Source organism: Echiichthys vipera (genome assembly GCF_963691815.1).
Source record: "Echiichthys vipera genome assembly, chromosome: 12".
In the NCBI taxonomy this organism is placed as follows: Eukaryota; Metazoa; Chordata; class Actinopteri; order Perciformes; family Trachinidae; genus Echiichthys; species Echiichthys vipera.
Genome location: NC_139837.1, coordinates 14,258,552 through 14,272,494, shown reverse-complemented (window position 1 = coordinate 14,272,494; position 13,943 = coordinate 14,258,552). Strand labels below are relative to the sequence as shown.

General features: G+C 42.5%; 1 protein-coding gene across 4 annotated transcripts in view; it reads left to right on the top strand.

The window, feature by feature from the left end:
- The window catches only part of kidins220a (kinase D-interacting substrate 220a), a 45,133-nt gene that overhangs the window by 20,920 nt on the left and 10,270 nt on the right, over window positions 1-13,943 (top strand). For all 4 annotated transcript variants that reach the window (XM_083924093.1, XM_083924092.1, XM_083924091.1 and 1 more), the window contains exon 24: window positions 11,403-11,581. In XM_083924093.1, coding sequence (XP_083780219.1) covers window positions 11,403-11,581 — 179 coding nt within the window. The remainder of the gene's footprint in view (window positions 1-11,402; window positions 11,582-13,943) is intronic.

The window sequence follows — 13,943 nt, the reverse complement described above, 5'->3', positions numbered from 1 at the left end:
GTGGAAAATAAAACTGGAAGATATAATTATGCACTAGGACAGCTATAAATCATGCAGTGTTTCTACATCTCACCAAAGGCTTGGTTTCAAGGACCTTCGCCGCAGCATGGGATAGTGCTTACACTGCTCATTAAATGTAATAAAGCCATCATCTTGTTTTTGACCGACGGTCCTGTCTTTCTTCATCTTCCTCCTCACTGCGTATCTTTCCAAATGGCTGCTCTGTTCTGCAGTGGCCATCGGAGAAGCGGCCTTAATGATGATGACAGGAAGCCTCAAACAGGCTAAACACAACGCCTTGCCTAGAGGCCTTATCTCTTGCACTAATCTTCCTCTGATAAGACTCAGCCCTCTGTCTGTGTTTCTTTTTCTTTCTCTTTTCTTCCCCTTCCTTGTGATCTGAGGCTCTTAAGTCCCTTTTTTGTTCTGGATTAGTCTTTTTCCCTTAGCGATGGATGGGTACTTGACTGGCCCCTTACGACCTCAGGCCCCTTCTTACGACTGTCTGCCTTCTTCATAAATGGATAGCTACTCGTTTTTCTTTTCTTTTCAGCAATGTATATGAATATGCACTTGAACGGCACATGTGCACACACCCACACATATCACTTCTTTTTTTGTAGCTTCAATCTGACAAGTGAACCATCTCCTGTATCTCATAGTTAGCATCTTTTTTGTTTGTTTGTTTAATTGTGATATCCCAAGACCAACGTGGTTCAGACCTTGTGTGCTTTGTTTGTGTTTAAACATACATGCATGGGACGAGTTGTTGTGCTCATTTTTTTATACAGTGGAACCGCACATCCCCTGAGCATTACTAAGTGAATATATTAGTGGTGAAGTGAACGTGGGGGTGAGTCAGCCCCTTATAGGTCAACTGTCGCCCTGCATCTCAGTCACAAAGCAGCATGCTCTTCCTATCCTCTCCTCTTTGTAATGCTTGCTGCAGCCCAGTAGGCCACAATAAACAGAGCTTCAAATACCACATTTCATATTCATAGTCTAAAGAAATCATACAACTAAGGTAGGTCTTAGAATATATTTTCAGTTTCCATCGACTATCTTTTTAAAGGTAAAAATAAAATTCAGGATTAATCCTTGCCTGAGGTAATTTTTTTTAATTCAGCTCAGTGTCAAGTTTTAGTCTCAGTTTAGACTTTAGCCTTCTAAATTAAAACTAGATTGACCCATACAGTAATAAACCATGGGGAAATATTGCATGATTTACATAGTATCTCTCAGTGATGAAGGTGACAGCTACTCTCTATGGCATGTACCTGAACTCCTGGAAAAGGGAGACAAAATAGAAACACTCGCCCACCTTCCCTCATATCTCACACAAACATACGCTTTTAAAGCGGCTAAAAGCTGTTTTTAGCAACTTGCCTGGCAATAACAAGTGCCATGAAGGGCTGTGAAGTGTCATTGTAGGACAAGGCGTGAAAAGAAATGTGCAGCGCTAATTCCCATAGCTGGAGTGGGCCAGCACAGCCTTCCTAATCTGATGGAGAATGTGTAATCGGTTAATAACCTCAGCGATTTCTATCATTAACGGTAAGATCGAGGGCTGCCCAGAGTAATGCAAGGTAGCAAGGGAAAGAGCTGTGTAACAAAGATGACACTGTCTGTAGGAGATATTGGCTGAAAGCAATCAGTCTTGCACATACATCCACACGCAAGAAGCATTATGGACTGACTCTCATATTTGTAGCTGTCAAATTAACAGCCCTAAATCCGTATTTTGATTGGAGCCTGTAGCCTTGTGACTATCATTTTCAGCTGTATCATGTCTACATCTCAGTCTCTTCTCAGGAGTCAGTTGTTCCCTATTATAGCTGCCATTAGAGATTTAATGACTATAGCAAACCTAGCTCTCTCCTGCTTCATTGTTATTGCTTTAAAGCAGCACTGCCATTTCCAAAGACTGTTAATGGGCTTTTGTATGTTTATTCCCTTGATGTTGTTTAGACTCATCACATTACAGAAAAGCTTCCACTAAATAGCTAAAAATAAAGGGATTCCAAGTGACTGTGCAAGTACAGGTTCTGGAGGTTGCCCAGGGACATATGTTAGACTCATGAATGTTGTTAGGACTTTTGCCATGTTATTTTTTAATCTACCCACCAACCATCTACCATTATTTTTACTCTGTATTTGGATCCACATTAGCTTTTTTAAAAAATGGATGGTTGTGTTCCTAGTTGTGTGTTGATGTTTTGTTAATTAAATAACCAAATTACATGCCAACTTTTAAAGGTGGTGATCTGATTGGATTTCATAGCATCTCACTACATACATTTGCTTTATAATGTAGAGACATGGCTAGGCAACAAGCAATTTACTTTGTTATTCTTTATTTAGACAGTGGATTGACAGAATTAATTAGAAACTTTTTTGATAGTCTGTTAATATTTAACTAATTTTTCAAGCAAAAGTGCAACAATGTACTGGTTCCAGCTTATCGATATGAAGATTTGCTGATTGTCTTTGATAGTTAACTGAAAAAAAAAAAGAAAAAATTGTCTTTAGATTGTCGATCAGACAAAACAAATAATTTAAATATTCAAATTGTGATCCAAATTTGTCCTCTGTTAAAAACTAACTGAGAAAATAATTGGAAGATTAATTGATAATGAAAAGAAAACTTAGTTGCAGGAGAGAACGCTCTGTCTGAGAATCAATCACACAGACTAGCATGGTTGTATAATTAAATCCAAGGGAGGCAACATTGTCAGTCAATGATTGTCAGTAATAACTATTAGTTTTACATTTTTTGACAGTGGTGATTTATTTTAAAGTGAAATAGGCTTGCATTTCATTTGAGGGTCTAACATACTTTGACCTAATAATGTATGGGGGCAGGTTCAGTGGGCCCCTCAGAGAGTTTATTCCTGGATGCCCAGATCCAGTTTTCAGCACTAGAAAAAAAAAAGTGTCGCTGGGCCACTGAGCAGGTTCCTGCACTGCTCTGACATCTGGTGCCCTGTCTGTGCCAAGATGCCCCCGCTGCACTCAGGAGTGTGTTTCTGGCGCTGCACCTGAATCCTCTGTTCATTACACACAGCCACACACACAAACTATTGCATATAGACAAACTTACACACACACACGAAAATTGTTGCAAAAGCCATGCACGTTGTAACTGAAACAAGCGCACATACAAACACTATTTGCCACTACAAGCATTCACGATGGAACATATGCATGCACACACCTCAGATCACACATTGGGCTGGTTTGTGTGGTACAAGTGCAACAAACACACATGCTCTCTCTCTCACACACACACACACACACACACACACACACACACACACACACACACACACACACACACACACACACCCTTAGCTCTTACACCAGTGCAAGAGCATATGTCAGCCCCAACTCCTCTGAGAATCAGTGTAATTAATCAGACCCTGGGATGCAGTCTGCATTCAACAAACGCACGTATCCACATTCACACACACACACACACACACACACACACACACACACACACACACGTGCGTTCACTGTGCAGGAGGCAGAACACAGCAGAATTGTTATCAAATAAAATTGTAGTGTTTGGAGGAGCTGTTTGTCAGTATTTGTATGTAAATCAAATCTCCAAATCTTGATGCACTTAGTTCTTTTACTTTTTATGCCACAGCTCATGAAGAATCAGCTACTCCACTCTTTCTCTCTGTTTTGTTGTTCCGACCCTACATTCATCAACCAAACAATCCCCCTCTCAGAAACGTGACTCGAGCCAGGCACTTCTCGGACACTTCAAAACTTTTTTTTTTTTCACCAATAGCTCTCTGAATGAATACGTAGCCAGGCAATTTAGTCTTAATTAGAGAGACTCTTATCCCAAGTACTGAAACATTAAGATGACACTCTCTTCATTCAGGATTACTTTAATGGGCACAATTATTCTAATTTGGTTGCAATTATGTGCCGGGATAAAAGTGCTATTCCAAAGCTCATGCGGGTGATTCCCTTTATGTGGAATCCTTTAATAAGCTCTTAAATATCAGGCTGCCACAAAAAAAATGTCGAGATTCTATTCTTTTTTTTTTTTTTCATGATAAATACTTTTAAACTTTTCCTGCCCTATAATGAAAAGTCTTTATTCTGTTCAACACAGCCTATTGTTCATGTGAATTCCCGTCATATTCGTGACACTTCTAGATGCACGGCAAATGCTGAAAAAAACTCTCTGTATCCTCTTCTGAGGGATCCCATTGTCTGCGTGCTATATCCCTCTAGGAGGTGTTTCAGTGAAAGACGGAGTAAAACTGGTAATGCCATCGCTCATTACACTGCCATTTGCCAAGAGGCCTGAAAATGTGTGTGAATTTGTATAGGCTGGTGTGAAACCACCTATGTCTCAATAGAGTTCTGCTGCCATCACTGATAGGACACTGGCATTGATTCTTCACACCATTGTGCAGAAAGACCCCCTGACTGACAAGTAGATAGATAAAGACAGAGACAAAAAAAGAAAGTATGGTAGGTGTGAGATAAAGATTGAAAATGGAGAGGGTTGGTATTAGATAAGAAAGGGCATTAAGAGAGAGTGAGAAGAAAAGAGTCCAGTTTAAGGGGGTAAAACGAGGTAAAAGAATTTAAAGAGTGTGAATACTTTAGAGGATCAGAACAGATACCAGCAGGATTACTGCCAAAAGAGTTTGCCATCGGTGTGTTCGTGTCTCAGGTGTATTCAAAGCCTCATGTGATGCTGCTGCTCCAGGTGAAATAGTCCAGGTAGTGGACAGATTCATGCACACAATGAGTGTGTGTGTCAGGCCCGGCTAGCATTGTCGTCCCTCCATCCCTCAGGTGTTTGGTGCTGGTGACTCAGATATGAATCGGCCACAGCCGGCACCACCACCACTCAGCCCCCGCTGAGCTGCTCAAATTTAAAAACAAACAAACAAAAACATTTGCAGCCATGGCCACTGTGTACAGGTGACACAGGAGGAGGTGTATGTGTGTGTGCGTTTGTGTGGGTGTGTGTGAACGCAAGGTGAGTTTTTGGTTTGTGTATGAGCGTATTTGTGTGTGGAGGCTACCACGTGAGGCTGGAAAGAACGTCATGCAGCATTCTTTGTTAGAAAATCCTCAAAGCCCTTTTCATTTCTGCCTGTAAGCCAAGGTTGAAGGATTAGTCTAATTGGTCTGAAACAAGAGAACTGCTCTGTTCCCTCTTTGTGCATAGCATAAAGAATCATTTGAAATGCAATAAAAGCCTCTGCTACACCTCTGACTGGCCTTGGCTCTTCAGTCATACAGTCGTTCATCAGTGACGACAAGGTGGGATTAACATTTAAATGTGACACTGAGATGTAAGGAAATAAGTGGGAGGCTAAGAAGCAGACATCTGCCTGATACTCTGGTATTTCTGTGGTGTTGAGCATTATCGCTGATCTCTCTCCCACTCTGCTGTCTCTTTGTGCCGGAACTGCTGGAAGGTGGGCGGCTGATTATAAATAGCAGCGCAGGGTTGCAAGAGGGTCAGCGCTGACCTTTAAGTGGACAACGAGATTTGCCACTCAGCCGCTGCAGGAGCCACGGGCACACTTGATAGATACACACATTATGTACACATACACATGCGCATGCTCGCTCACATTCGGTTCTTAACTGACGTTAACATCCTGGCCCTTCAACAGTGAATTGAGGTCAGGCCTTTTTAGGGTGTGTGTGTCTGTGTGCGTAGAAACCTCACTGAAATGGCAAAGAACGACTAGGCAAGCAAGCCCAAAGACAGCAAACTAAAGATTGAGCCTATCCAGACTATATTGGGAGGGCTCACAAGTGTCCTTTTCGTATCTTTGCTTTTAAAGCAGCTTTTAATTTGGCATGTGATCATGCTACCAACCACCATATAGCACAGGGATTTAGTTATCAGGACTCTCAAGCAATGTGTTTCAGAGAGATTCTTAATAATCAGAAGAGGCTTTTTCTAGTTACTGCCAACTCTTGACACAAATTGAAGTACAGTAGATATAAGCTTTGGTATTATTCAGTTCTACTATACAACATACTCTCTCTGTCTCACTCTTTCTCTCCCATGCACAAGCGCTCATTCACATTCCCCTCTCGCATCTTATTTCTGATGCCTACATCCCACTCTGTAAAGTTAATCAGAGAATTACTGGTTCATCCTGAGAATCCCAAGCTTTATTTGTTACATTCATCACCCGCTGTATAACAGACTTATTCCAGATGTATTCTGATTATATCTGCTGCAGAAGAGCACATTTGTAGTCCACCCCCACTTAACTCTCCATCACACGGTCTATCAACTGACCATTACAGCTATCAAACAACCACATGCGCTGATATGAACTCTGTGGTGCAATTAGTGTCACAATGAACGAACTTTGCCATGGCCCTAAGATGCTCCAAACTCTTCTCTGACGCATAAATCAGCAAGTTGAGGTCTAGTGTTTTACTGTTTGTCAAAAATGCGGCCTTAGTTACTCTGAGTGGAGGGTTCAGTTAAGGTTTTTGGGGTCTGGAGCAAGGAGGCTCCATTTCGACGCTACACATGAGTTTAATCAACATTTCAGGGAACCACTGACTCCTGAGCCCGTCTCAAAAGAGGCTGCTCACTCCGAAGCAGCTCGTTTTTTATCAGCCTGGTGTGTTTCCCATTAGCCTGCTTGTCTCTGTGGTTTGCTTTTGGGATGCACAGGTCCAGCTTAGTTTAAGAGAGTTTAAATTATTGGACTAAACTTTGCCACGGATGTATATGGAAAGCAGACGCTGCCACAAGTTGTCAGTTGGCACTGCCAAGAAGACAAGGAAGCAAGAAGGAGAGAAAGTTAGACACAGAGAGTACTTAAGGCATTTGATTAAAATCAGGGAAATACTTCTAGATTTTAAGGAGACAAAGAACATGGCGTCATTTAAAGTGAAAACATATTTTTGCTCCCCCCCGCCTTTTTGGGGTGGTGGAAGCTTTGGCAGCCTGTACTGTAACAATAACCTCTGTCAGCATTGATGCTGCAAGTCCACGTGCCAGCTTGCTGGTCTATCCGCCTGTCCACTGTTTTCCCAGAGAGGGCCTCACTGGGTTCATCCACACGCTTGGCAGACACTGCCAGCAACTTTGACCAGGAGAGGAATGTGCCGGACTCGGGCCTGGTTAACTTCTTCACCCACACACTGTTGTACTGGTCACACAGTGTCTGCCATTGAAACTCTTGAGCTTCTCAAACACAATGTGCACAGGCGTTTTTTTGTTCTGCAGGCATCTCTCTCTGTCTTTGGGCCTCTTTATGGAAATGTTTGGCAGCGAGACCACCTCTTTGTGGCGTGTGTGCGCATGTCTTCCATAAGCACAGTGGGCAGCTGTAAAGCAAAGTCAAGTGGCACATTCATACAATCAGGGCCCAAATAGCGGACGGAAGGGATAGAGAGATGAATTCTGCTTATTCCCATCAGCTGCAGCGTGTGGGAGGTTGAGAGGAGAAGAAAGGCTGTGCTCCACTCAGCTTTGGGACCTATTAGCATTTGGATAAGCTCAGAAAGCTCCCAGTGGCCACGCCACACAGAGTGGCTGGGCCTAAGCGCCTGCACTGCTGCAGCTATAAGCTGGGTCCTGTAAATGGACCCATTGTGCGAGAACTGCTGCCTGACGGCCTTTATCTCATTCGTCCTTGGTCTGCTTGAAAGTAGCACGCTGGTTTCCTTGGCGTTCCAACCCGAGCATCCATCTTGTCATTTGGCAACTGATTGCTGATAAGAATGGCTTTGTTCATTTTGCCTGTATCATCTGTTCACTGTGAGAATGACTAAGTCGGAAGTGATTTGTGTCAATTGCTTAATGCCAAGGCCAACAACCCATCATTAGTTAACTGCAAAGAATGTCATTTGAAGTGGTTCAACGTCATTGATAAACTGCTGTTGTCATTAAATGGGTGCTGTTTGTTCTGTAACACCATGCAGTTCAGCATGTTGGCCAGAATCACTAATGGATTATCATCTCTTAGTTCTGTATTCCAGTAATTATGTTTCTTCTTTCCCTCTTGCTTGTCAATAATTCTCCTTATCAACCATCCATTGATTGTTGGTGATCTCTTTATCAATGATCTTACAGGGCCATTGTTTGTGAAGTGTGAGCTCCACTTTGCATCTTTGGCCAGCCGGTCCTGCAGACATGTCTGCCCAGTCAGCTGGAAACATTAGGGATGGACCTCTTACTCTCTCGCTCTCTCCTTTTCTTCTTTCCACCTGTCTGGGTGTACCTCAGTGATGGATGCCCTCGGTCTGTTCTCCTCACCCACTCTTTGTTGTCTTTGCAAGATGCAGCTGTTTGTGCCGGTCCATGTTGTATGACAGCAGGCAAGGTGAGCAAAATATGTGTAGCTAGCCTCTGAGACGCCATTGTTGTTGGACGATGTACATGAAAGATTCAATGTAAGCAACTCTTTTCTATGTTTTCCAAAGGCAACTGACTGTGATAATAAAGCAAAATGGATGAGTGCTTCAACTGTTTAGGCTATAATAAATATGAAATATTTGAATCTGAAGCAGCCAAAAGTGCTTGATATCACTATAACTAGATAAGTCTGGGTTTGGAGTTCTTATTATTATTGTCCTTTGTCAGTTTTGGCACAGTAAAAAAATGTGTGTACACACTATTGAGTTATGTTTGATGATCCTATAAAAAGACTCAAGATTCCTTAGAAAATCTTTGGAGGGTGTTCTCTATATAGCAATAGGAAGTGCTGTGTGTGTGTGTGTGACTGTGTATGTTAGTGTGTGAGTCACTGGCTCCTGTTGGTCTGTGTCTGCAGACCCACAAATAAACAGCAGAAAGCCAGCTGGAAATGGGGGAAAAGCACAGGCTTCTCTCAGTCTGTACACGGGTTAATACAGTTCATGGGAAAAGAAACCAAGAACCCACATACTGTACATGAGTTTGAACATGCGCACTAACACACACACTCCACCCTTCATCTGTGCCTTTGAATTTTCCCTTCCTCACTGCCCAGGTAGAAGCGTTGGACATTACACTGTTGTTGTTTTTTTGTCGATGTTGTTTGAATCAGCACCGGGGCCATTCGCTGGTTTGTGTGTGTGTGTGTGTGTGTCTGTGTGTCTGTGTGTGTGTGTGCAGGTAACATCTGTGCCTTCCACTCATCCTCCCCAGCAGAGGTCACATGAGCGGGGGTTCATCTGTGTGCCAACATGGAGCTTCCTTGACCTTTTGGGTCTTGTTAAAGGTTCTAATGGAAGAAAGACTGAGAGGGCTTTGTCCACTGGAGCCCAGCTGTGCCTCTGTGTCCTCCCTGCTCGCAGCCTATTCTCTTGTTTCCGTCTATGTGTGTCCTCACTGGCAGTTGGGTGGGGACAGTGGGGTTAGGGTGACCCACCTGGGCTGGTCTGACCCAGCTGGGCTGGTCTGCTGAGAAGTGAATCTCTGCAGGAGGATCAAACAGGGTTGGGGAGAGGTGTATGAACGTAGCACAGATGAAAAAATATAGATGTCAATAATTTTGATTGCAGTTCTTTGCCATGTTTTTCACATGGAATAGGCCACTGCTTCCTAGTGAATCTCTATAGTAAACATTTAACACACTTATACTTCATTGCATCTCAAAATACCTCTCTAGAACACCCCCAACCTTGTATTTCATGCCAAACATGTACATTTGGTCAGAGACATCCTGTAACTACAAGGTCACAGGTTCGAGCCCTGCAGCAGCAGATGTGTCCATCACCAGCCATCTGTCCTGTCAAAATGTCCTTGAACAGAGTACTGGACCCCTACCTGTTCATTCACTGTAAGCAGTCTGGATAGGTGTATCAGCTAAAAGATGGAAATTATGTAACTCATAACTGAATTCAGTGTGGTTCTGCAGTCTCGTTTTGTCCAGTATTACTGAGGAATGAGAGCCTCACTGAAGTGGGCAGACGGTGAACATTTTCAGCCAGTTTGTTAACTGGATTAGGTTATCTGATTGTTTAGATTATTAGCCAACAGTGTGCTGTGTTGAACCCCTGCCAGATGCTGACCTCACACTGACTTAGCCGCTGCAGCGATGGTACTAATCATCCAATCAAGTCACAGAAAGAACAGCCTGTGTTCACTGTCAAAAACAGATCAGGCCCAGGGAAAAACCCAACTCTTCAGGCCGTGTTCTCAGCAGAGCATACCAGCACACAGACTGGGTGATGTATGTGGAGGGGGTGAGTTGAGCTTGAACTGTAAGGAGGGAAGGTTAAGTAGGATGCAGGGAGAGGAAAGTATCCACTGAGAATATGATAAAGGGTTCAGATGAGAAATGGAGGGAGGGATGTGGAAAAAATGTCTGCTCCCTGCTGGAGTCCCCACATTCATCTGATAAGAGCAACACATTCTAGTGATGAATGGTCAGTGTCATATGTCACTTTGAGTTTCATATTTTCATGTTATAATGATGGGATTAACGAGATGTAATGGTTGCTCTGGGTAGTTGGTGTTTGCTTTTCTTGTTGCCTCGACCACATATTACACTGTCCTTGATTAAACTGATATCTTTTTTAACATTGTTCAGCTGAAATTTCATTTACAACCACAACACTTAAGTATTCGTGTTCAGTATTCATCATTCCAGAGATGCTGTTGTCACTTCTAACTGGTTTAAGCTGTTGTGTAGTGAGTGTGTGCAACTTTTTAGATATAATTCTAAACTCTATGCTGTGTCTATAAATTGTTTTAATCTAGAATTCTTGATATAATGCCGTGTTGGGGGTTTTTCTGCAGTATATACAGGACACACACAGTACTGGAACAATTTTCAAACATGGTGTTTACTCAGGGACTGTGATAACAAACATCATGTTAACTGTAGCAGTGCATCATGACGCGCTTCCGTCTGCTGCTTGCTAAATTAGGCTGATTGTCATCTTCTCAGGTTTCCTCCTCTGCTGAGAAAAGATAACATCCCTCACTCTATCTGTCCTCAAACATCCTCCCTTTCACTATCTTGCCTTCTCTAAATCCAGTTATCTCTCTGCTCTCATGATGATGATGACTGTTGCATATCTCTTCAATCTTAACAGTTCTGCTTGCTGTTTCCTCTTTTCTTTTTTCGTCAGAATGTGATACATTGAGCTAGCAGTCCGAATTAAGTGTAAACTGACATGTTGATATATTTGTGTCATCTGCCAATGCAGCTGCACAACTTATTGCATTGTCTTTTATAAGCATTTGGTTTTCCACTGGAAAGATTTGTATTCGTGGAGTAACTTGTTTTCTTTTATTGTCTTCAATTCTTACTGAATTTGATGTTCAAAATAGCCAAATAGTCATGTTCTCCAAATTAAGAATAATATATGCAACGTTGAGCAGATCTAGGAAAACGTTACTGCATAAACTTCTATCAAATAAACCATAATTTTCTCTTTTTCCTCTGAAGAATCTCCAAGAACATCCCCACTACTAAGGATGTGGAACCGCTGCTGGAGATCGATGGAGACATACGCAGCTTTGAGGTCTTCCTGTCCTCCAGGACACCCGTTCTCGCTGCCAGAGATGTGGAGACGTTCCTGCCCTGCACCGTAAACCTGGACCCCAAACTCAGGGAGATTATAGCAGGTTCATACACTCAGTATTTGTACAGATGGGTGAAACAATGAAAAACCAGTATGTCATGTCTTTGTAAGGTGTTGAGCCAGCTTTAGTGCACCTTGGCATAGATTTCACACAAGTCTCTGCTACAGGGATTAACATTCTTCCAAAATATATTCCCTCATTCAGTGCTTTGAAGACTGTGTTGGAGAGTGTCGCTATCAAAATGTTTTATTCTATGAAGACCGCAGCACATCTCAATACAAGTTCTAACTCAAATTGTTTTTCCCAAAGCTTTCAACCACATCTCATGGCCTTCTTCAGTGAATGGACTTGTCATGGACTAAAGCAAAACGTGTCTGTCTGGAACAGGCCAATTTGCTCAGCCTCTAGTATGAAGCACAGCATAAAAGTCAGATAGGTCTGACCACCGGATTTAACTATATATCTTTGAATGTTATAAATTCGGCTGAAAATATCTCTGCAATCTAAATCAACTGCAGCCGATTGTTGTCGCGTGACAACAAAACAACTAAACCAACAAATAAGTTGGACCTTGAGTTAAGACCTTGTGTCAAAAAGCCCCAGCATATGATTTACATCATTTTTACACTCATCACCCCAATGACTAACCTATCTTCTTCTAATCTTCAGTCCATTTATCCTTAAAGATCAACTTTTACTAACTCTAATGAGTATAGAATTGTTGAGCTTAAAATCTGTAACACACCCTCTTTGCATGTAAATCAACAGAGGCACATTAAAAACATCTGCTATTGAAAACTGATGCATGACATTCTTCTAAAGAACTGAAGTTTTCCACTGCATAAAATCCGATGGGAGCATTTAGAAATCGTTGAGGTCCTAATGATTCAAAATCTTTACATGCAGTGAAAACAGAAAGATCTTAACTGGTATTTCAACTTAATTTGTTTCATTCAATTTTACATTTGAGTAAAGAAATAATAGTTTTATATAAGTTTCTTCTTTTCTAAAGATGACATTTTTCTCACGCTTTTGTCATCATAATAAGATAAATGTGTGCATATATATATATGCATGTGTTTGCTTGTGTGTGTGAGAGAGAAATCGTATTGTTTTGTCTAAAGTACATAAAAGGGTTGAGTATACAATAGCACAGAGAAACAAAGAACTGTCCTCTGTGATGTGTTGAATTCAGTGCCAGCTCATTTGGCCGTGACATTACTCGTAACATTGCAGCAGGGTCTGCTCTAAAATCGCCCACTGCAGGGGCTCTCAGAAATCCACAGCTTGCTTCTCATTTCCACACAATCAAATGCCGAGCAGGTTTCCACTACAACACTGTGGGATCAGGACAATATTTTCACTTACTGTCACCAATCTGCCACCACGGCTGCACCAAATTTTGCAGTTATAGTGATGTAATAGTGCATCAGTATTAAACTGTAAGCCAGACCGTCACTGTACGTGCGTCAGCGACCATTCGGCCTAATACAGGAGTGTCAGTGACGCCTAGTGTGAAGCCTCTTCATCATAGTGTTATGAGACCACAAAAAACACTCACACACAAAGGCTGTTCCATTGAGCTAAAGTTGAGTCATGGAAGGCGCAGCTGAACAAGCTCTGCAACCAGACGTCCAGTCTCCAGTCCAATGCTGCTGTCCTAAAAGTGTGTATGCAGGTATTTATATGTATCCACGTCCCATGTTTATTTATGTGTGTGCTCAAAAGTGTGTGGGTGTTTTCACCTCCACACGTGTCCCCAGGGAGTGGAAGGAGACCAATGCTCCTCCCCAACTCATCCTGTTCTGTCCACTCCCTCCATGGCCAGTTGGTACTTGGTTCCCGGTGTCTTGTGGCCAGCCAGTGGGCAGTGCTGTCAGTGATACCCGCCCAGGAGCCTGACTCACATCATAAGGCCCCCATTGTGTTCGCAGGCTGGATTGGGTCTCACTCAGCGTGTCATTCAGCAGCCACTTGTATAACCAGGAGACATTCTGGTGCCTGCTTCTGTTTCTGGTTCTTACTTTCTTGCCAGCCACACAGAGCCACTCTGTTCTGTCTTTGGGCTTATTTAACTTTAATTTGGGAGGTTTTACCAAAGCTCCTTTCTCAGCGCCTACTCGACTCCTCTCGAAGTAAAATTGATTTATGTGAAAACAATTGTGGCAAAGTACTTAAGCAGTGGTGTCTATGAGTTCACATGGTCCGCTTTGTTTATTTACATGGATGCAATTATTTGTCAGGGACCGCAAGGGCCTCCATGTGCCAGAAACATCACGTGGCTGGCATGTCATTTGGAAAAGACAGGGAATATCGGCCCGCCTGCTGGTTTGTGAACAAACGCAGAAATAGAAATCAAAGTGAGAATGGAATTCACAGTCGAAGATTGTAATCGGAACATCTG